General features: G+C 40.7%; 1 protein-coding gene across 1 annotated transcript; it reads left to right on the top strand.

Moving 5' to 3' along the window:
- The first annotated feature begins 8,393 nt into the window (after positions 1-8,393).
- cnpy1 (canopy FGF signaling regulator 1) lies at positions 8,394-24,280 on the top strand. The gene is made up of 6 exons (XM_071909691.2): positions 8,394-8,586; positions 12,435-12,537; positions 13,153-13,268; positions 21,350-21,562; positions 23,020-23,116; positions 24,096-24,280. Exons 2-6 carry the CDS (start codon positions 12,444-12,446, stop codon positions 24,134-24,136), a joined length of 561 nt encoding a protein of 186 aa, XP_071765792.1. The 5' UTR covers positions 8,394-8,586; positions 12,435-12,443; the 3' UTR covers positions 24,137-24,280.
- Positions 24,281-24,286: the final 6 nt, after the last annotated feature.

Genomic DNA, 24,286 nt, shown 5'->3' on the forward strand with positions numbered 1-24,286 from the left:
AAAAGTGACAGCTATTTACTATGTTTACTGAACCACCTCATCGTTTTGTGGTGAGTTTGCATTGGCATACGCGGAGATTAAGGATCTCAAAGACATGTCTTGCAGTGACAGTAAACGGAAATGTCTATCTTTTCAAGAGGAAGCAACACACTATCTGTTGGTGTCCTTGCATATCACTCTATTACGGCATTGAGCAGCATTTACCAGAGATGAAATCAAACAGTCCAAGATCTTGAGTTGCTTGGATCAGTTCAGTCCCTATCTAGTATTATAAAATAATGCATAATTGCATTTTCAGAATGTATATGTGCTTCATGGAGGGAAATGAATACTTGCCAATTAAATGTGGGTGAATTTTGGGTGGTAAGTCTGTCAATGCAACAAGCCAGGCAGGGAGTGCTCAATCAGTCTTACCTTTCAAAAAATGACTGACATCTAATAAACGAAAAGGAAGTTAATGAAATTCTGAATCAATTTGCCACTGTGGCCAATAGACTTTGTTACTTAGCTCCCTGCCCTGACCCTTCCTTCAGACAGAATGTGAAAACCAATTTGGAGCTGGTGTGAATGCTGCAAAGTCAATGGAAGGAGGCAAATGGAGTGAGATGGACACAACTCTGTTCTGGGTGGCGTGAATTGAGGTAAAGAGAAGTTGGTTCCAGTTGAAATTTGTCAACTTGAAGGAAAAATTCGCCTGATGCAGTAAAGTGAAAGCCAGTCAGCTTCAAATAATGCATGGAGTAAAGTGGCAGAGATTATTAGGTGGTTAAAAAAGACTAAAAAAGAGATAAGAGCCTAAAATATTTTAGCTGCTCTGGTAAGCTAAACAAGTAATGTTAGCTAGCTAGCCTACCTATCCCATCACATCCAAATAGCTGTAGCCACTTCGTTAGCTAGCTCCCACGAGCAAACTAGAGTAAAGCATAATTTCAAAATTATGTTTTCCAGACATACGATTATGGATTATATATGGGCAAAATGAAGAAAATGATAAAATACAAAATAGGTCTACATAAAAAAATTGTGTTAAACAAAAATCCGGTGCTGTACCCTGGAACACACCCAGTGAAACGCCCACAAGTGACGACTTTTGATAGACAGAAATGACGCATAGCGAAGTGGTCGCGTTAGTCTGCATGTACCATACGGAGAGACAAAATTTCACTTCACTTACTGTCCTGTTATCTTATTATACCCCTACCAAAGATAAAAGCGCGGCTACAGCCCTTCAACATCTGCTGCCAGGCCAATCGAGTCTCCTTTCTGCAACACCTAAACAAACAAGGGAGGAGAAACAATTATCTTGTCACATCAGTGCCTCATTATAGGCTGTTGAGGAGGTCAATAATCTTTTCAACAAGGCAGAGTTTATCTGACCCAGGCTTTGGTTTGGACTGAGGAGCTTTGAATTAGCTGTCACTGATAGCTGTCAAAGCAGATCTCAGGTACACAAAGCAGACGCTGCTGTCAAGGTCATACTGTAACAATACTGTTGGGGAAGATCTGTATATGGAGATACATGCCAGGTACTTGCCGGTGGAATGGACTCATATTCAGGTTACGTCACAAGATATCACCCTCTTTTTACTGTCTGTTCTGTCTGTCTCCACTGTTTGCTGTCTAACAAAGCAATGTTACGTGAGGTTGGAATTAAAAGGTTCTACTGGGTGGAATGCAATGCAATTCTGAGATATTGAGCATCAGATTTGACATCCCAGCTGGCAAAGCTATTATGTACTGTATCTTTTTAAATATTTAACCCTAAAAGGTTCTTTTTAAAAATATATATATATAACACCACACAAGAATAAAGTAAAATTCAAAGACCATTAATATGTGCATAACTCAGTTTTGATGTCAGCTGGTACCTTATAATTCCAAATTCATGAACTGTCAATGTAATAACTTCCCGTTAACCATTTACATAATCACAATTTGCAGCTAATAGTGAAATAATTCTGTTGTGTAATGTAATAAATTTCCCATTGATGTAAGAAAAGTTACCTACCATTAAAGCTGCAATGTGCAAAATATTTTGACTTGCAACAATTTCTAAATAAAACCCATATACGCCCACTGCACTAGGGAGGCCAGCCAAGAACAAACATTGCAAATCACCGTGCATAAAGTCTAATAGCTAAGCTAAACGTACCTACAGAGGAGTGTCGCCGGTTACCACTTTCTCCCGCTGAAGGTTACGTTTGCCACAAACAATGTCAAGTGAAGAGGTAGGTAGCAAGTTTACTAGTTTACTAAGTTTACTCGCTCGCTTCATCGATTCTGCCATTGATAATTTTCAGGAATGGGAGGGGGTGAAGGCCACTTTTAAACAGCGAGGGAGGTGCCAAGCTAGTTTAAAAAAAAATGGAAAGCTACTGAATGGAGCGGGAGGAGCTTTGTTCCGGACCAGAAAAGAGGTGAAAACTGCAACTGGCCCACGTGTGTTGATATTGTTTTTTATCATCATGTCTCTGAAACTAATGTGCGCTATGTAAGATACTATGTTTAGTAAATGTTTAAGCTACAACTAGCTTGAGCTAGCAAAGCAGTTTTGTGTAACAGGTGTGGAATTAATTACATTGAGCCAATGGATTGGCTGGTGACTATCATCATGGGGCATCGGTTAGAAAGCCAGTATGAAAGAGGAGGCCCTGAAGTCCAGTGAATGGTGATTAATTTAACACACAGATGTAGGAAAAAACAACAGACACACATGGGCCAATGAACACAGATCATTTGGAGTGGTAGTTATCAGTCATGCACAGAGGTGAACTGACTGCTGCCCCATGACAAAAGGAATGAGAGACAGCAGTGCTGCAGCAGCACAGGTGAACACAATCAGGCTAACGATTGGTGGCAGAGACCAAGGTGCTTCTAAGGAGTGCTGAGGAAATACAAAGTGCATTAAGTAGGGTGTAAAGGAGAGTGAAGTGAGGAGTGAAGGAAGTGAGGAAGTCCAACAAACAAGATTGGTGGTTTCTTCAGTACACTAACAAAACATTTTTGGCTAACAGGCTAATATACTGAAAGAAAGCTAACCTACTGGAGCACAGCTGTAGAGTAGAAATCTTCTTCTTGACAATACAGTGGTGAATGATGGTTATCCTGCTTATTCCAGGACTGTAGGAACAACTACAGCAACAGTTGATGCTGCACACCTAGCTAGGCGCCATGAGACTGTATAGCATCTGTATTTGTCTATATAGCCTATTTGTTCACCAACAAAATCATGCCCAGGGACACATAGACTACACACATAGAAAGCAACACAGAATAAACCAATTTTCACCGTGATGGTGTCATTTTTCTACAGCCATTATACTATGCTAACAAAATTTATTTGAGAAATGATATATTATGTAAATATCCCGCAACCCAATTATGTAATTATGTCAACAGGAAAAAATTATCACGTTAATGGTAAGTAAAGTATTACGTTAACAGGATTATGACACTATTAGCTGCAAATTAATGGTTTAATATGTTAATGTAAAGTTAATATATTAACAGTTGTAAGAAATACCATGACAATGATTAATAAAATAACTCCACTACAGTCAAATCAGAGTTTCTGGTACTAACAGCAGTGTATTTCTGTGTGTGTGTGTGTGTGTGTGTGTGTGTGTGTGTGTGTGTGTGTGTGTGTGTGTGTGCATGTGTGTACTTATCCATGGGCATGTGTGTTGGTACAAAAAGAGCACAGAAACAAACACAGCTAGAGGGCATTAGAAGAACTGAGGCTGAACAAGCTGTCAGCACAAACTTTGCTAGGCGGTAAAACACACTGCCACGAGGAGATAATGAAGCCAATCCCATCCAAAACTCCCCGTCTCCCTTCACCCCTCTCTCTCCCTCTTTCCCGCTATCCCGCTATCTCGCTCTCCCTCCTTCGGGACCGAGGGCATTGAAACAGATCCGATAGATACGCTAGGAGGCAGACTCACTTTAAATTCATTGACAGAGCCATTGATTTTGGTGTCACCAGGGTGGAAGTTGCTGTCCTCTGCATGCGGTTTGGTTTTGTTTCAGTCAACCGTTTCAACTTTCCGATGACTAAACGGTAAAATCCTCTCTTAGATGTAATGAATAGCAATGTTCCCCATTTTTAAATTCTCCCTAAGTAGATGAAATGCATTCATTTATTCCAAAGCATTGCCATTCCACTGTAGAGGCTCCACCACGCTCACAAGAATTGACTTGGCTGTGATTCTAAAGACAAAACTCAGTGCAGTAAATAATGAAATTTGTAACACTGCTTTAAAATATATGAGGAAAAACAATTCCAGGCAAAACCCAGTGAGTTGTGGGCATATATTGTATTGAAGAAGGATAATTATTATGCATGTGACCAGACTATCTATAACAGTGTGGTGTTCCTCGTCTTTGTTCAAAACAGTCACGTAATTCTTGTTTGCCCATTTGTCAGTAGATGGATAACACATCACACTTGTGTGTTCACCTTGACCTTGTTCTTGTGCAGAACAACAGCAACCTTTACCTCACTGTCTATACTGCGCACACGCACACGCACACACACACACACACTACATATACTGCTCACACTTACAGCAGTGCTGACAGCTCGTGATGAGGTGGGAAAGTTCAACTAACCTCTTAGTTTGGGTCTGGACGTCCAGCTAAAGGTCAGCATGCAGCTCTTCATCTGACACACTGGCTGAACAGTCCTCGAGGCTGCGGGGCTCCTGCTGATCAGTAGGCTTTAAAATAATACACTGAGTTTTTGGTAGATTGTCCTGTTGGTCCAGCTTAGCCGTTAGTTGATGAGAACGTGGATACCAACGTCATCCACGTGTCCCCGGTAGATCCTTGGGGGTAGTACGTTGAAATTGTCATGTTGAATACAGTACAGAGAATGTTTAACATAGACAGTACCTACTTTTAGGACTGTGTAGAGTAGGTAGCAACAGTATAAAGTACTGTTAAAGGGTGATAAACGTTGTTTTACAAAACACGACACTCACAGTATAATCATACCGGTGTCAGTATGTTATCTTGAAAAAATTGTAAAAAACTGAGCTTCCTGTCAATAGTTGTGTTCTATTTGGATAGGAACTATTTTTTCTCAAAGACGCACTACCTTCTAAGCCGGTGTAAGCTCCACGACAGCCAGAAGAATGCTACTGTCTCCAAAAATAACTGACAGAAAGCTTGTTTTTTTTCAAGATAACAGACTGACATACTGTATGATTATATTGTGAGCGGTGTGTTTTGCAAAACAACGTTTATCATAGTTTTCAAAGACTGCCGCGTATGCCCCTAGGTTTCTATTGCAGTAGAGAAGGAGGGGGCTGCCCGGTGTTACCGTATTATCCTACCGTATTATACTGTATTATCATGACGGAAAACATGTTATGTGGGCCCAGGGTTCAAAATACCAAACTATCCCTTTAAGTATAAAGTACAGTTATCTCCCCACAAAATAGTTAAAAAACTACACAACAGAAAAGGGCAAACGGTGCGGACGTATTACATCAACACTTGTTAATTTCTGCTGTATTCAGTAACGTTACTATATTGATGTTTCTCTTGCTACTAGCTATGCATTTAACGTACACACACTCTTTGATACAGTTTCCAGTGTTTCAGTGCAGATTTTTTTTAATTTCCTGCTGAGAGGTAAGTGATATGAAAACATACATATTTGAGAACCCAAAAATAAAATTTTATATCATATAGTGTATGTCGGATTTGGCGAAGAATATCCGGAATTGGCTACCGGTATATTGATTTGTAGGACACCTCATCTCCAAATTATAAAGATTACCAGATGTCACTAAATTCACTGAGAAATATCCCAGAACATGGGCTTCAGAGAATGTAAACACTACTACTTCTTCTGTTATTACTTCCCTGTTAACAAAGCACGTTACTGCCATTTAGTGTTTTGGTGGTCTACACAGTGGCGGCGCGTGGGCGGGGCAGACAGGGCAATTGCCCAGGGCGCCACACCACTAGGGGCGCCAAATTTGTCCACTTTTGTCTTAATTTGATTGTTACTAGGGTGACACTGGGTGACACAGCATAAATACATTTATCGCGATCTACAAAGAAAGAAAAAACAGAAATGAATAGCTTTGAGTAGCTTTAAGTCTCTTTCAGTAAAGTAATAATAAATATTGCACTACGTGAGTTGATTTAAGTGACATGAGACACAACTGGGGAGGATTTACTAAATTATTTTGAATGTAGCGTCATGTATTAACCAATCAAGGGCGATGTGTGTGTGCGTCGGGTAGGCCTATGTTGTGTGCCAGGTGAAGGTAAGATGCCTTTGCAGTTTATTTTCATGACTTTTTGCTGGGCTGGGCTTTTTACATATTTACTGTGTTGTTTTTCTTGGTTGTAGGTTGTGTATTTAGCAATTGGCAATGTGTGATGATGGTTAATGGGACATGCACATTGTGCATTTGGCATTGCGTAATGGTGAAAGCATATGGCAATTTGGCGACAAAATACATGTCAGGAACGAAGTAAAGTGCAAATTTTCAATTTCTATTTCGCATGGTAACGTTGTGTGTGTGTGTGTGTGTGTGTGTGTGTGTTTGAGAGAGAGAGAGAGAGAGAGAGAGAGAACTGATTGATGCTGTGGGTCATTGTGTGGCAATAACAATGGGCATCATATTATTATTAGTTTTTGAGTTTGTATAACCCCCCCCGCCAAATAACATTGAGTTGGCAACCCTACGTTGAAATAGTTGATAAAACGTGAGAACGTGTGGATGGGCGGCATTTATAGTTTTGCCCAGGGCGCCTGATTGGCACACGCCGGCACTGGGTCTACGCACACAATCACCGACAGAACCATAAATACTCGCACCAGCGTAGGCACCCTCGCCATTGCTACGGCGCCAATTCGACACAGAAGTATAATTTTCCCTTTACTCAAGCCAGAATTTTTAAGGTTCTTGGTCTTACCAGGCTCAGATTCTCACACCATGTCAAGTCATGCAGTACTGTCAACATGTTCATCTACCTGGGCAATGAAGACCTTGATGTTATAGATGACATTCAATTAGTAGTAGGGGAAACCAGGTCAGATCCCCCTGTGAAGACACCAGCTGCCTCTGTCTCACTCACACACACACACACACACACACACACACACACACAACACTCAAATCCAACACTACACTGTGAACAGGTTATATTTGTACTGCTTGACTACCCTACTGTAGGTAGGCCTAGAGGTGAAAACTTCAATAAAGCTATTAAAGCGTTCATGTTGGGAGGGTCCTTGAGGGGGTTCCAGGAGGTTTCCAGCAACACCAGGAATAGTTCAATTTCACTATAATTTAATTCACTAGCAATTATCCCAATTAGAGAATGTATAAGAATAACTATTCTAATCCTAGGTTCCACTTTCATCACTATTATCTCCCAATGTACAGTGTACGGACAGTACACTACAATTCAATGCTGAATCAACAATTTAAATATCTTTTCCTAAATCTGATCAAATGGGACTTTGTGGTCTATTGGGGGTCTGTCACATGAAAATGTTTGAAAACTGCTGGTCTAATGGTCCAGGACTTAAAGTACAAACAGCTGAATTAAAGAATTCACATAATTTCTAGGACAGTTCCGTCAATATGTGAACATGGACAGCTCTCTCTCCCAAAGGCAGAAACCAGAGAACTAATGCATGGCTTGAGGCCGTCATTCACATGTATGAAGTTGAGTATGAAGGTGCTCCATCCACAATTAATATTTTGTACAATTTTGTTTGAATTTTATACCTAAATGATCTTTAGTTGTGTTACTATCTTTGAATACTTCCTGAACTCTGACATGTTGGTCTCCATTCTCCCTGTAAGAATAATTATGCTATGTCTCATATTTGTGAACCTAACAGAATGCTAAATCAGAGCAGTGTATGACTTTCTGCAGGGTATTAAACGCCCCAGACAACGACACACAAAAACTGAGATTTCCTGTTCTACAAAGACGCCCTGGAACGCAGCCAGTCCTTTGATTGGTCAGCGCTCTTTGCGCTTAGAACGCGATTGGTTGATGGGGCCGCTGCCTGTGGGAACGTGGCGAGGCCACAGCCAGGCACGTAAAGACACCGCTTTCACTACTGTCAGCTGCGTCCAGCCAGACAAAGCTGAACAGTGTAGACCAGAAGTGCGGCGATTCTGCCTTCAAGATAAAAGCACAAAATGTTGCATATGGGGGAAATAATTAAGTATCGGGGTGTGCATTTTAGTAGGCTAAAGACATAAACTTGATTTTCATATACTGCGGATTACTCCATAAATATATTCTTTATCCTCACATCGCATTACTCAAAACATTGCAAAATGTTCGTCAATACGGGTTTAATTTTGAAGGTTGTGACCGGAAGCTCTATTGTTGTATTCTGGTTGCCTTGACTGGTTTCAGTCCCAGTGACTGATAGTAAAGATCGATAATTGTTTTGAAATTCAAAGCATGCACAGATAAGTAATAGTTTATGGCAACTCCTACGTGCCTTCCAGCAGTGTAGTCATTCACACTCCGCTGTCATTTGAGTCTGAACGACCCCACGTCTGCTGCTAGCTGAGTTTAGCTTGCTATCCTCGCCAGGTAAGACAAGCGCCTGCTAGCTGATGTAGTTATCCTTTAGCCCCGGTAAGAATGAACAGAACGTCATGCGGAACTCTACTCAAAAATAGAGCAATTTAATGTGGCCTTGCTTATCGGCAAACGTACATACTAGTTAGAACACGACGTAATACATCTTAAGATTTGATAGGAGCCAGTCTTCAATTCGGCATATGTCCATTATACTAAGCAGCACTTATTTGAATAAAATGTAAACTTTTAGAAATCGCTTACTTGTTATTCCCACCGCCTTCTTCGATCCAAATACACTTTGTTGGGTGGTAGCAAGCAGTGTGAACTAGTTGGGGAAAAAATAGATTTCCTTGAAACGAAATGCTGCTTGGTGAATCACTTGTATGCCGTTTTTACCAGAAGTTCGTAACGATTCATAAAACATCTCAATTTATGTCTTATCAGGTAGGCACGTTCGCCCACAAGCAAAGCGACATTACACTACCAGATGTTTGAACGTAGTTTCGCGAGTAGGGGCTAGGTGTCCCTCAAACAGCCGATTTAACAGGTGTTCGCAGACCTGAGATGGACTAGTTTGCTTGTACTTTGCAGGTCGGCAAAGTAGAAGCAAATTAGTCATAGTCATAGTTTGCTTCTGCTTTGATGACTTGTGTATATATCATACGGGTTATATTGCCTGGCGTTGCCTTCGAGGACGAAAGCCAGGCTGAACTATCGCATTGGGTAAATGAATAGAGGCTGTCAGGTGTTGAGTCAGACTTGGCACGCACCTCATTGTGACACCTGCACAGACAGGTGTGGTTGTGTAATTAGCTGTAACTTGGTTTGAAGGGGGAACTGGTGGATAGTTGGTCCGTGTAACGCATAGCAGTTCACTATTCAAAATATAAAATGTAGTGCCATAATGTAAAATATGTTTGTTGCCCCTAGGATAATTGCGAAAATAAGACAATTTTTTGGTTTTTATTTTCATTAATCTATTTATGTTTGTTTACTTACGTATTTATTTATTTTAAGAAAAAATGAAATATTGGTCTCCAACTATGCCGCGTTCCCGTCATATAAGTGGAAGAATGGGATGACGTGGCGACAACTTGTTAAGTGTGTCAACCATAAACGATCAACAGCAGACATTGTTCGCTTGTCACAAGCATGATTGATTGTATTAGCGTGAATATAACTGATAGGCTAATTGTAAAATGATCACAAGGCGATGGGTCGCGCTGACCAATAAGAAGCAAGTCCAGCCATCACTTTGGTCTCCCCCATGTCACTCATTGCGTGGATGCTGAAATGAAAAATACCTCACTATAGTTTCCCAGACCAGTATTTAAATTTTATTTTATTCAAACAAGAAAACAAAAATAAGAAAAAAAGGAAAGAAAAAAATAAATCAATCAAAAATCTAAATTCAGCACTTAACCAAGGGGCAAAAAATAATTTAAGAATATTGTACAAAATTTTCAATTTTTCTATTTTGTGATTTTTAATTAAATACACTTACACAGACCAGGGTTGAACTGTCCTTCCCTTCTGCCACCCACCACCACCACTCCTCCTCCTCCTCCTCCCTCTCTCTCTCTCTCTCACTCTCTTGCATGTGTGTCTGGGGTGGGGGGGGGCCGAGGAGCAAGACTGTTTTTAGCATCTACAAGTTTTCACAGAGAGAAACAAGCTTCCCTCAGGGTCAGATAAAGACTTGAGGATGAGTCGACTTTCTTCTGACCTCTCTTCCTCCTGCCGTTTTTTTTTCTCCCAATTTTTGATTACTGTACAGTTTGCTGCAAATTCCCCGGGTGCAAATAAATAAAATCAATCATAATAATTAAATAAAGTATCTAGCTTCATCGTCTTCACCAGACCTTGTCAAATTGCCAACCGTCTTGATAGGCCACGCCAGACCACCGTTGCGTGAGGATATTACAACATACAACATATGATATGGAGTGTTCAGCTGCTTGAGCCCTTGTCTGGCCCAAATACTTGATTTCCTAATGGCATATTGCCAAGTCTATTTCGACACTGGTTTTCATCTGTTGAAATTCTTGCTTTTTTTCAAAAGTCAGAATGCTTTGTTTGACAGTAAAACTCCAGCATTAGTCTTAGTTGTCTGATGTTGTTGTTGTTGGTTATTCTTTTTTTTTGACAGAACCCACAGCATAGTGACCTTTTTATATAATGTTTGTGCATAGCCTACAAGTGATGACCTACCAACTAGTGACTACTCTTTACTGTGGAGCACAGTAATTAATAGAAAGAGTTTGATTGCTGTAGTTGGAAGTGATTAGGGTTCAACCAGTATCAGTTTCTAAAGGCCAATACTGATACTGAAGCTGCCGATGGATATTTTTGATAAATTTCATGCCAAAAATGTCCCCAAAAAATTCAGTGTTTTCCCCAAATTGTATTCTTGTCAGGGTGGAAAAACCTCAAAAAGTAGTTAGACCATGGGACACTAAAACTCCATTGAAACTCAGGAGATAAATAATAATACATATTCATGCATACTTGTGTAGAATCTGATCAAAATGTCACATTAGAATCAATTCAGGTTAAGGTCTTCCCATAGACAACCAGTGTATTATTGGCTAATCCTGCAATAAATGTGTAATTAATCAAATCATGTAATGCATCATCTCCATCAGATCAGAGGTAGACGACACTGACTGGACCATATTCGAGTTTTAATAAAAGTCAGTATTGGCCCTATACATCGGTCTAACTTGGAGATTTCTAAACCTGGAGATTTCCCGAATTAAATTTCTCAGCATTCCCACTGTGGCCCTGATGTAACATTCCATTAATTTTCCATGACTTTCCATAACTAAGTCAGAGTGCTTCCATGACCTAAAACTGTTCTTCCCTCCTATATATAAATAAAATATAATGGCGGAAAATCACTCACTCACTCTCACTCACTACTACTTCTAACAAACTATGCAAAACCTAAATCAAACAATCTAATGTTGTAAAATGACATGATTCCCTTTTCCCATTTCAAGTTCCCTGGTTGAATCTTCTGCTAGCTAGTCAATAGCTTCCACAAGCAATTTGAATTGTAGAGAAAAGTTCAATCTTCCAATGCAACTGCAGTGAAAACTAGCATCAGCTGGTCTATAAAGGTTACTACCACAGGCATTTCAGACATGGCAGTTCAACAAGGACCTAATGAAAATACTACAGGCTCTTAGACAACATTAACACTGCAGTTGAAAGTGTCTCAATTTTGATTTTTTCCATCCTATGTGACACAGATGTGATGTTTTCTGTTCAGTGTGAACAGAAAAAAACATGTATTTATTATGTTCACATTCATACATGTCTGACCCATGGCCATGTGACTGCAGTCTGAACTGTCAGATTAGCATTCATGTGGTTTCTGTGTCACGCCTCATGGGACAGATCACTGTCGGCATAACTCTGTGTTCATTTGACCATAAAAATATGGAGGACAATGACTCAGGGACATATCGTAATCAACCAGTTGTTACTTTACCCAGTTCTGTTTCCCAGCCATTGTTGAGAAACCCTGGGGAAATTCTCTTCTGTCTGTACTGTTAGCTAACAAGTTAGTTAACTTGCCCTATACTACACTTAGCTTGAGTGTGGTGGACTTTATTTTGGCACTGCTCTACAGGTGTCAGTAACACATGGAGGTCTGTTCAAACTGATATCAGATATGGGTTACTTTCAAAAATGAATGCAAACAGTCACACAAAAATTTGGATCCTAGCAAAAAATAGGAATTGAGCACTAAAGCTTGCAGTGTGAATGCAGCAGGCCTGTTTTTACTGTTGGCTGTTGAATCACCTGCTCTCAGCTCTTAACCCTATAATACTCTATCTCTGTCTTGTTAGGTTATCAATATGGCCTCATGGATTATTCAGATGACTGTGGTGGTGCTATCTGTCTTCATCAACAGCAGCCAGGGGAAAAGGGACACGATGCTGTACTGTTCTGGTAAGTCAGTAGAGGCTCTGAACTGCCTCAAGCTGTAAGTGAATACAAGAGAATAACAGGGACATTCAGGCCATTCAGAATAGTCACAAATTTGCAGTAATGAATATGTGAATATGACTCTTATTTTGAAATCGGATCTCGTGCTAACGAATGAACAACTGCGCCTGTGCAGAAGGTTCAATGTTGTAGTCTATTGCTGAGACTTACTAAGTTGATTTTGAGGATGAAATTGAGGTTTTGAATGACTTTTCTTTACACATCTACATCTGTATCTGTGTTTTTTTCCCCTAAAGAGAAAAGCATTATATTCAAAACTGTTTTTGACAAATGGGATTTTGGCACAAAATATGCTCTCAAGATTTCTGCTGAGGTTTTACATTGTTTGCTGTTGGACTCAACATGCAAGTAAATGCAAATGATTGAGATTGACATCCTGAGGCCATTCGGGCTTTGGTTAGACAAGGTTACTTTACTGTTTGCTCTGCTCAAAATGCAGGATGCAGTGTATGGGCTCATATGGTACTCTTGGTACTTCTTTCAGTTCATTCAATGGAAGACAAAAAGTGAGCTAAAGCTGGTCTTGTGCCACTAGTGAGGTTGACCTGTATTTTCCAGCATGCAGGGCTATTGTGGACGAACTGAACTACTCAATCAGTCAGGTGGACCCAAAGAAAACTATCAACATCGGCAGCTTCAGACTCAACCCCGATGGAACCATCAAAGACAAAAAGGTACAGTACATTACAGTATATGTAAAGATACACTCTCCTTACCACTGATATGCCTAGAAGAACTCCCAGTAAGATTTAAAGATTTAATTTAAAAATGTAAAAATCAAGCCGTCTCATCAGCCTCAATCACAAAGTGGGGCTGCAACAGAGAAGAGCGTCTCATCCCCACTATCTGAGACACCGTAGATTCACCCTGTTTGCCAAATTATATTCTGGTGTCAATATGGTCACTGGTGGGAAATCTCCACACAAGAAGTGATGAATCCAAACTTAAGAGTGAAATCCAAAAGTGTCTCCTAAATGGCAGCAAGCGAGCGCTCCAGAGAAAGCTGGACTCACCGGCAATAGCTGAACCTCTTCACCACCTCCACCCCCACAACACATTAAGAGCAAGACATTTAGTTTACTGACATTACAACCTTACAGGGTTTCTGGTAATGAAGTCCTCAAATACAGTTACCTCTTGCTGCCATTTGTGGCCACCAATGTGCGAAATTGCCTTGTGCAACCTTAATATCGTTAGAATAAAGCTTGCCACAAGGTGGAGAGCTTCTATATGTTAGTTTGTCTACTGTATAAGGAGCAATGTTTTGGGGGACAATGTTTATAGACTTCCATTCGTTTTGGATGCTCTTTCACTTTCATTCACATATATCTGTGGCAGTTACCTCTACTGGTCACTAGATCTCTGTAGCATTTAGCATATGTCAGGTCACTGTTTTTGGCTAGGGTTAGGGTTAGGGTTGATGGCTATCATGCCTGTCATAGGGTTAGGGTTAGGGTTAGTTGTGCCATTAGTTGTAATAACTGTGTCAGAATGGGGGGGAAGAAAGAAATTTCAGTGACTACTAGCTTTTATTAGTAGCCTTAGCTAAACAGGAAACTCAAACATGCAGCTTTTCCAATTTAAAATGTTACTTTTTAGTACAAAAAAGAGAGCAAATTATACATTTTGCATGACATTCAAGACATGCATTATTGGATGATTTCCTCAGTGAACTATAAATAGTACTCTGATATACATATCAGTCTTGTTCGCTGCACTACTTACATTTACGCTTGCTTTTCAAACATAGAAAAGTGGAGCAGAGCTGACAATGACATCCCTAAGAGTAGTGTAAGTTCAATATGAAAATAGATCTGAATGAAGCCTGCTTCCTGGCTATCTCTCCCTTTGTTTGTGTGGTTGCTTACTTCTATCTTTCTTTGCTTCTTTCTTTCTTTCTTTCTTTCTTTCTTTCTTTCTGAAATGAATTAGTCACTTTTGACACTAGCGCCATCTAGCTGCCTGGGATGACACTGTGCATGTCCTCTGTGATATGGCACTTTGCTTGTGTGTGTATGTTGTGTATGTGTGTCTATCTGTTTCCTGTGCCTGTCAACCACAGTATCTTTACATCAGTTCAGTCATCTGACCACCTTGATTTTTGCCTCATTATCATAGACTGTAAATGCTGTTTCAGAGGTCTTTCCACCCCACCAAGAAGCATTTCTGGGAGAAATAAGAGATGCACAGCAGGTGTAATGAGGAAAATCATCCTTTGGAAGTATTAATACATTTTTTTGGCGAGTAAACAAAATAAATTAAGTTTAGTAACATAAAAGTCATGGGGACTACGTCATTATAACCAAACTGCATTTCAGAATATTATAGACTCCAGACCCAAATAAGACTGCGTTATGGCTATTGCTGCTACATTTAGGTAACACTTCAGAGTTCAAAATTGTAGCTCATGTGTAACAGCCAAAGAGCTGATTCCTAAGGCGGACTGGGAAACTCAAGGCAGCCCCTTAAGAATTTACACTCCTCTGGAAAACCTACACTATAAATAAATGTAACTTTTTCAACAGTGCATCTGAGGATGATAATTTGGTCAGTAGTAAAAGTAGCACTTGCCAGAGTTTCCTTCTTAACCAAGCTTGAATGTAGTATTCCCATAGTTTAAATCTTCATACGTGCACTTATGATTTGGACTTGCCACAGCCATATTCAAAGCAAAACAACACCTCAAAAACTGGATTGAACTGAATTCACATAGACTGTGTAATCGATGACGTCAACGAATCATTGCAGCCCCATTCTCCTCGGGAACAAATTGATCCCTGGTATTGCTATGCCTGTTTCTGTGCGATGCTGCGTCTATGGATCCAGGTTATTGTTGCTGGTCTAATGAGGTCACATCCCAGTAGGGCCTGGACATCCTCTACTACCCAGGGACCAGGCTATCATGAGGTGTCCAGCTCCAGTATTGATTTCCTAGGCTTAATCCCTGTTTAGACTGTCATTGATAGCTCAAAACAGATTGGTATCTGCTAGCAAGAAAATGGTCAGATTCACAACCAGCTATCATCTCCTGGTCGTCTTTATTTACGCCTTTATCAATTCAAAATAAGTGCTCTGTCATTAGTTTGATCAAACTGTTTTGCAACCTGCCCATAAAAGTTATAAGCCTACTGTATAGTGGGTTAGTGTCAAAAATATCCTTTTTTTTGTCAATCATTAGGCGTACTCACTGTGATCCATTCTAACTCTATTGGGCTGATCAACCTGACAAACTCAAAGCTGAACTTTTGGCAGTCATTGACCATCAACAGCCAATCAAATTTCTGTACCTTCCTCTTGTATTTCTACCGACGTGTCGACAACTGGAAGATGACACAGTGACAACATTGGCCTCTATTGCTGGTGCTAATAGTTAGTTCTTGTGTATTATTTTTGGTGAGGGAAATAATTTAGCCTAATTGGAACTGAAATATTACATTTTACTAGGTAATTGCCGTAGCCTATCGCATTCGGATAACAATACAATGTGTAAACTAACATCAAGTTGCACAACTATACATATGAGAATGTATAGTTAATTATATTTTCCGTGGGATGTCATCCTAATCAAAACTTTGTTGCTGCATGAGACCAAAATCAGGAACTCCAGCACTGCCCATAATGTAGCAAAAGTGGTCAACCCATCAACTACATTGACAGCTTCTCTAATGAAAGGGTATGCAATTTTGTCTTCATTTATTTTGTCTTCTTGTAAGTTCTACCATCAGCAAAATAAGTAAAATATCATGTTTTCCCTCAGTTTGAATCAAACTCAGTCACGGATGGGCAATATTGGCAATATCAGAGGGGTATGGGGATTGGAAAATGGGACAAAAGAGATGCAGATGTTTTAAAACTACTGTCGGTCACAACTGGGGGCAGAATTGCCCAGCTACACTGCTTGAAGAGGCTGCATTTGTATCATACGGCTATAACAAAGGCAAGTGTCCTTCACGTTGCTATTAATGCTGCTATCTGTGTCATATTCCTAGCTTCTCATTAGGCAGTTGTCTAAAGGTGGATTAATTTAGATATGAATGCTAATTACTCTTCTTCTGCCCCCCTGTGGGTCCTGCTTAGATTCCATTTAGTTTGCCCCCAAGCTGTGTGTGCGTCTTTCAAAAGAAAGAGCAGTGGGTTTGCAGTAAACTGATTTTGGAAGAGGTTATGCTAACTCTTGCTTGCCGTAATCACATTATGTAATTATAGCATATTAAATAATGAAATGGTAAGTGTTTTGAAATTGCAAGGCATTAAAGGAAAAATCCACCCAAAAACACTTAAACACTGTTAAAAAAAACAGCTATTGTCAATAAACCCTGCGTTTCTGGGTCCATTTTGTTGTTTGGTGTATTTTTCTTATTCCCATGGATAACTGGCCAAATCTAGACAGTGACATCACATTGAGATATTCCAGTGCAGCTACAATGGAGTTTGATCTAAAACTTCAACAGTAAACGTCAGGTTCTGGTGTCAGTCCCTCCAAATCAAAGAGCGAGGGCTTCTTTCTAGAGCCGCAGCTGCAGTCCTACAACTCAGATGAGTTTTTCTTGGTGAAACGCCTGGCTGGTTTTCAGACCACGATAGTTCGCTTCACCCAGAGATCCTGCTCCTCCTCTGCTCCTCAACTGAAACAAACCTCCACCTGTTGCATTGTTTGGTCAATCAAATGTTACTGAGCCAAACCAAGGAGAAGCCAAACCTTGATCCCATGCCCTCCCGGCTCCCTCCTTTTCAGCGGCTTTTGACCTAGCGTGAATCGAAGAGGGTGGGATGTCACAGCTTAGATGCCATCACCAGGGAGGATTTGCAGGTTTTAAGTCTCTGCTCTTTGCCCTCCTCACAGTAGGACTTCCTGGGGGTATGGGTCCGTGCGATGCCACAAAAGTTAAACCTGCCTGCCGCAAACAATGAAACATTTAAGGCCTCCAAAGACATTGAACTTAGTTGGAGCAGCGCGCTGATCTCATGGAGACCGGTGGGAAGTCATGCATTGAGAATGAGACGACGCACAATCGCAACGCTGACATAGTGACACATAATATCACGGCCCGAAAATGTGACTGGGGTGGTCCGTTTTCCTGATCTTTTTTTCTTTTTTTGGGGGGAGGTTCCGCAGCACTTTCTATCTCTGGGTTTCTTTGGACTGACAGCCAGCCAGTAAGCATAGCGATGGGGCTCACCTGTTCTCCATCCTCAAATATTAACCAGCTCTAGGCTATGATATAATGGCATTCCGAGGATGAATGTCATCTACAGTTGCGCTGTCGCCAGCTAATTACGATGAAATTGTCAGCAAGCCTCAGAAATACTTCTTTCGGACGTAACGAAGTGATATTGTATCATCAAACCTATTTGCACGCACATTCTTATTCCCTAATCCACGGTTTAAATAGCATAATAAAACATGGCCAAAATGACATTTCAGCTTTGCCTTACATTCTGCCTCTTTGATGACAATATTATTATTATTAATTTATGGGTCTTCATTGGCCCATATCGCCTCGGACAATGAAATTGAAAGGCCCCTGTCCACAGCAGTGCAATAATGGCTCTCTGTCCAATGGGAATTGAATGGAGGATAGCATCCCTGAGAAGCCTATTCTCTGGCCCGGCCGGTCGCCCCCCCCGCACCCCGCACCCCCCACCCCATTCTTCAAACAACGCTGTGAGTGACAGCTCCCTTTCAGAAGCCTCCGACTGGCAAGGAAGGAGTTTAATTCCAAACCATTTTGCAGCATGGCATGATAATGACTCAGACCCAAGCCCACGGGCTGGGATGGACCGACGTGTTTTTGTTGGGTGACGGGGGAGAGAGATTTTTTTTTTTTTTTTTTTGGGGGGGGGGGGGGGGGGATTTAGTTTTGATTTAAACACAGTTTCATCAAATTCTTATCTGATAGCGTGTATCGGGGGAGAAAAGAGGCTTCAAAATAATTATGGATGTCCTACAGTGTTTTTTTTTCTAGGATTTAAAGTTTATTAAGGTTTCCAGTTTTTGATACAATCACACAATGTTGATTTAAATTTCTGACCAAATTTCATCACATTCTTACCTAGTTGCATATATTGGGTGAAAAAACCTGGGCTCAAAACCAATAATGGGATGTCCTACAATTTTTTTATGATTTAAACTTTATATAGGTTTCCACTTTCATAATATAATCCAGGATTCGATACATTAAGCCAGCAAAAAGAAGTGAAACAAAATAGGAAATAAAATTAATATCAAACAAAATAAAATGACGGAACATAAAGACGCCAAAGGACCTATACAAGTAAGATAGCGCAATGCTACGTACTTTTTCAGGTACAATATTATCATGATGTGAAACCATTATGAATGGATGACCTACAATTTTATTCTGGAGCACCAATTTCCACATTGTCGTGTTTCTTCAAATATAGTGCACACTTAGCATATAACAATCTAATTTCAGTTACTCCACGGATTACGTGGCACCGGCGGTGTCAAAGTTGTCACAAACCGATTTTGATTGATAGGTGAACCTCATCGTCTTTGGCCAACGTGACCTACATCCCTCCATGCTCGCCCTTCAACCTTTGGCCCCGTGCTGTAACACATTCTATTGCCGACTTCCTTCCTCCTCCACACAACAATGTTGTCAAGCTCAAGGGATCTTTTTCCTGAATGAATAAAAAGTTAGTGAGAGGTGGGGTTGGTTTTAATGAGAGAGAGAGAGAGAGAGAGAGAGAGAGAGAGAGAGAGAGAGAGAGGGATTGTTAAAAAAAAAACAGGAATAGCCAGCGTAAGGTCGAGAGAGGGAGACGTGATTTGTTGAAAAGGGGAAAAAAAACTGGAGAGAGCGAAGGAAGGTTGAGCTCGTCGCCGGAAAACAGATGGCAGAGAGACCCTTTGTCACTTAGTCACATCTGAAAGTGTGTGTGTGTGGGTGTGTGTGTGTGTGTGTGTGTGTATAATGTAATCAGTAGGCTTGGCCGGAAGAAGGGTCCACATAGCCAATTCTGAAAGGAGACAAAAGGGTCAGGGGATGTATCTACATTGCAACAAAATCCAGTTCATCTGCAAGATGCCCTCCATCCCTCCCTCCTTCCTCTCTCCGCTGCCCCCCCCTCACCCCACCCCGGCACCTTTTGACCAAAGAAGACAAGGAAGACTTCCTCCTTTGATCATTGGAGGATGGAAGGGGGGGATGAATGGGCTAAAAAGAAGCACAGGAGGAAGGGAAGGGGAGGGGGGTGAAAGGATGAGACTGAGCTGTTTACCCTGCACTTGGCTTCTGTTGAGGCCTCCCGGTTCTCCTATCTCCTCCTTAAACCACCACCCCTTTACACTGTCAGGAAATCAAACCCCCCCCACCCCCTCCTTCGGCCTTCCCCAGGCCCGGTCGGAGGTGTAAAGAGAACCCTTTCGCCCTTTCACTGCTCCTCGAGGCCCTCTGTCCTCGCCCCCTCACCCCTGGGCGTCACCCCTGTCACCCTATCTCCTTCCGGGGAGGGTGGGAGCAGGAGCGCTGCACCTGTCTTGACCCGTCTAGACACTGCCGCCTCACTGTTTTGTCCTCGATCCAAAAAAAAAAAAAAAAAGGGGGGGGGGGGGGAGCTGGGAGTTTGGATGGAGAGCTGGGGAGGATATTCTTCCCGCAGGTTAAAAGTCAGAGGGACAGGGTGAAGGTTTGTTAGTGCGGATGGAGGAAACGCAACGGAAACAAGGGGTCACCCTGCTGACCCAAAGGGCGTCCCGCGGTGTAACGGAGCGGGGGGCTTTGACTGGAACTGGGGGCAACTTGGACACTGAGGAGGATTTTCAAAAATACATAATCTACTTAAGTCAATTTTTGAGATTTCTTTTCCCACCGTAGGCTAGCCTTTTTTGTGTTTGGTTGGCAGGGCTGAGGATCGCCTGAGGTGGCCCAGGTAACATCTCTGACTTGGAAGTTTATTTTCAAGATTTTTTAAAATATTTTTCTGCCGTTTTGTTTTATGTTCCCCTCTTAGTCGGTCCCAGGTCCACCTGAGTTTACCCAGCTTCTTGGCCACCTCAGATTCAGAGGGGCATTTTTGAGATTTCTGTGGTCATGGTTTTTTGGGGGGTTTGGAGGGTAGCTTTTTTTTTTTGATTGGGAGAAAGACGAAGTTGACCTACAACAAAGGTCCCAGGCCGGATTTGAACCAAGGATGTTGTAGGTAGATAGTACATTTTATTGTATATGTTCCCTCTTGATTGATCCTAGGTTCATCTGAGTTTACCCAGCTGCTCAGCCACTTCAGATTCAGAGGGTATTTTTGTCTGGTTCATGTTTTGTTATGTTTTTTTGGGGGCATTTTTGCTTTATTTTCTAGTTCACTGTAGAGAGAGACAGGAAAGTTTTGGAGAGAGAGAGGGGGATGACACACAATGGTCCCAGGCTGAATTCGAACCCAAGACCATGTAGGTACATGATACATTTTGTTTGTACGTGTTCCCTCTTTGGTCTGAGGTTCACCTGAGTTTACCCAGCTGCTTGGCCACTTCAGATTCTGAGGAGTATTTTTGAAATTTCTATTTCCTGTTTTGTTTTTTGTTTTTTTTTAAGATTTCTTTTCATAGTGTTGCTTTATTTGATAGTTGAGAAAGGAAAGATTGGGAGACAGAGCAGGGGATGACATGTAACAAATGTCCCAGGCCAGATTGGAACCCACAACATCGTGGGTACATGGTATATGCCTTAATCACGACACCCCAAGGTTTCTTTTTCATGTTTTTTTTTTTTTATTCTTTTGATTACTTGGCCAGGTCCCTTTTGCTCGGTCCGAGACTCACCTCAGCGAGCTGTTGGACGGAGTGTGTGGCAGTATGAGCGACTATGCCCTCCATGTTGACCCCGACACCCAGCAGAAACAGTACCGGAGGTTCGCTCCCAGGGGCAACGGGGACACCGGAGATTTCCCCGACTTTAAAAACTTCCAATTCGACGGACCAGAGGCATCCAACGTCTTGAAATTTGCGGTGAGTATGCAAGTGAATCACACAATTTCGCTTTGTATTTTTTTCAATATAAATATACATTATCTCATTTTCAAACTTGCATGATTCAAAGGTTTAGAGGCAGGGTGTGTTTGTTCTACATTTGGCCATTTTTTGTATTACTTTACAACATCTTAAATGAGAATAACTGTATTTAACTGCATTTGTAATTAAATTTTCCATTTGAGTTCATTTGGGGACATTTTTAGGTTGGATGTAGCTGCAATGCTTACATTTGCCCTGGTAGCTTTTGCCAAATTATGCCATGTTGTGTCATGTGACTAAAGCATGAGCAGTGTTTTCCTGAATGGGACTGAAATTTGGGTTCTGTTGTTAGTTGGAATATAACATGCAAATGGACCTGGATCATGTTATTATTTAAAAAAATCATCAAAACAATTTCACAATCAGAATTGTACATTATCATATCTTCATGCAAGTTACTGCAATTTCACACAAACATTACAGATCATATCATATGAATTAGCATCCGACTACAGTGTTCATTTATATGTCTAAACTGTACAGTGCTACTGTCATTTTATTCATACTGTAGTCACCATAACCTGTATAACATCCACAATATGTAATTTACTCCTCCTGTAACTTATTGCTAATAATGTTTGGATTCATCCAGTGTTGTGATCAGCTCTTTAGATGGGTTCTTACTAAAATACCAAACCAAGCAAAGGACAAATTTGTTTTATGTTTGAAAATAACTCCTTCTTTTCTCATTTTATTTGGGTTTGTTGGGACACAAGGTTTATAGTCACTTTATCTGTCCCTTGCTAAATGTCCTGAAGGTCCAGTCATTGCAAAATTACTTAAAAGCAACAATAAAGCTCTTAGTGAGTGTAAAATGATTATGAATGGTCTTAAGACAGACTGAAAAGGCAGTTTTCTATGCTTTGTTTAGCCACGATCTATAAAGGCTGCTGCTGCTCTGATACTGTTCATATAGTGAATTTTGCCTTCGCGTTAACAATTAGTGGTGATAATTTTAGCCTTTATACATTATTTTATATATTTATGTTTGTCAGGATGCAGCATTCTTGGCCACGTCTCTTGAAAATGAGATTTTTTCTCATTTTTTTTCTCAACGGGACCACCAGGAGAAATAAAAATGAAATAAAATAACCAAAATCTGTACTACTGTCAGGGCTTTAAGGTAAGGTTTCCAGCTGATCCACTAGGCGAAAGTAGCGATGAGTTGTGGCGCAGCAGTGTGGCCGCCGAGTGACAAGATGGCTGCACGGTTTGGCAAACAGAGGGGGGAAAAAATGGCCACCGCCCTGGAAGCGCCGTGCCCACCATTGTGTGAAAAGACATGACGAACATATATCTGTTCTGTATGCATGGCTGACCCTTCTCTCCTCTTTTTTCCCCCCAACCCTGGCCAAGTCTTTTTTTTTTTTTATTCATTTGTGTTTTTCTACCAGTGTGAAACCATAGTGGAGGAGCTGGAGGATGATATCATCTCTCTCTTCAGCAAGAATACAAAACATGTGGTGGAGGAGTTATGCAACATAGTCTCAGGTAGTCCGGCTTTGGCTTTTTTTTTAAACTTATTTATATATTTTCTACCACAGACGTGATGCGGCAGCTTCTTCTGCTTTCTCTATAAGGCCCTTTTTATACCCTCTCCTCCCCCCTTTCCCTACAAGATATCTATATTACCACTCGCATCAATGCACAAATTTAAGTGGAATCAATTAGGGGAATTGCTTTACATTTAATAAAAAAAGTGACGCATTTATAGGCACTTAATCGAGTAACTGGCTAAATAAATGAATGAACGAATCAAAACGGTTCTATGCCAACCGTTGAGATATATTTATTACGTTGATATATTCCCTCAACATGTAACCCCATGTGCTCTATTGCAGAGGAGATTCATAAGCGATACCACTTTTAGGTTGGTATCATATTGGAGATTTGGTGTTTCTACATACGTTAATATTCCCATCTCATTTACCATGCATCTCTTGGCTAAGGCATGCAAAGATGATTTTACACGACGAGCTAAGCTGCGATAAATTCGCGTGTTCGCCTGCCAGCAGTTTGGCTTCCACACCATTATGTAATAGTAGAAGTGTATGAAGGGCGCCATTTTGTCAGAATCACTGAACCAGCTGAAAGCCACTGGCTGTGCAGAAGTACAACAAGCCGGTCTTGTTAGGGAGGTTTATTCCAAAGATCGAAATGGACTGAGATATTTATAACATACAAACTGCCTCAGGGTGAGCAAGTGGCTTTACAAACATTTATAGTGTTCAGTTCCGCCAAAATGTCACATTTTCGCAAATTAAAGCGACAAATACACAAATTGCAACTGAAATCCTTGTTTTTTGCCGGCAAATCTTAAACGTTCTTAACATTACATGAGCTTAACGTTATTTCTTTTATCTATTTATTTGCTTATTTATTAACAGCTTGTTAACAGATAATTTATTAACCCGGACAGAGTTAGTAGAAGAGTTAGCTAATATTTCTTTCTTTCTGCTTTCAATTTCAGACTACTGTAAAGGCGCCAATCTCACAAAGGAGGAGTTATAGTTGTAATAGTATTTTATATTTTCAATAGAAGAAGATGGGACCAGCATTGTTACACACATTTGAAAAAATGAGGCCTTAAACAAATGATATTTTGAAAATTAATAAATGAATTCTTTTTAAATAAACTGTCTTATTGAAAACACACATTTT

Source organism: Centroberyx gerrardi, chromosome 13 (genome assembly GCF_048128805.1).
Source record: "Centroberyx gerrardi isolate f3 chromosome 13, fCenGer3.hap1.cur.20231027, whole genome shotgun sequence".
Lineage (NCBI taxonomy): Eukaryota > Metazoa > Chordata > Actinopteri > Beryciformes > Berycidae > Centroberyx > Centroberyx gerrardi.

Coding starts and splice junctions, on each gene's coding strand:
- cnpy1 (XM_071909691.2), top strand. CDS start 12,444: ATGGCCTCATGGATTATTCAGATGACTGTGGTGGTGCTATCTGTCTTC. Junction 12,538..13,152: donor CACGATGCTGTACTGTTCTG/GTAAGTCAGTAG, acceptor TGTATTTTCCAG/CATGCAGGGCTATTGTGGAC. Junction 21,563..23,019: donor CCAACGTCTTGAAATTTGCG/GTGAGTATGCAA, acceptor TTTTTCTACCAG/TGTGAAACCATAGTGGAGGA.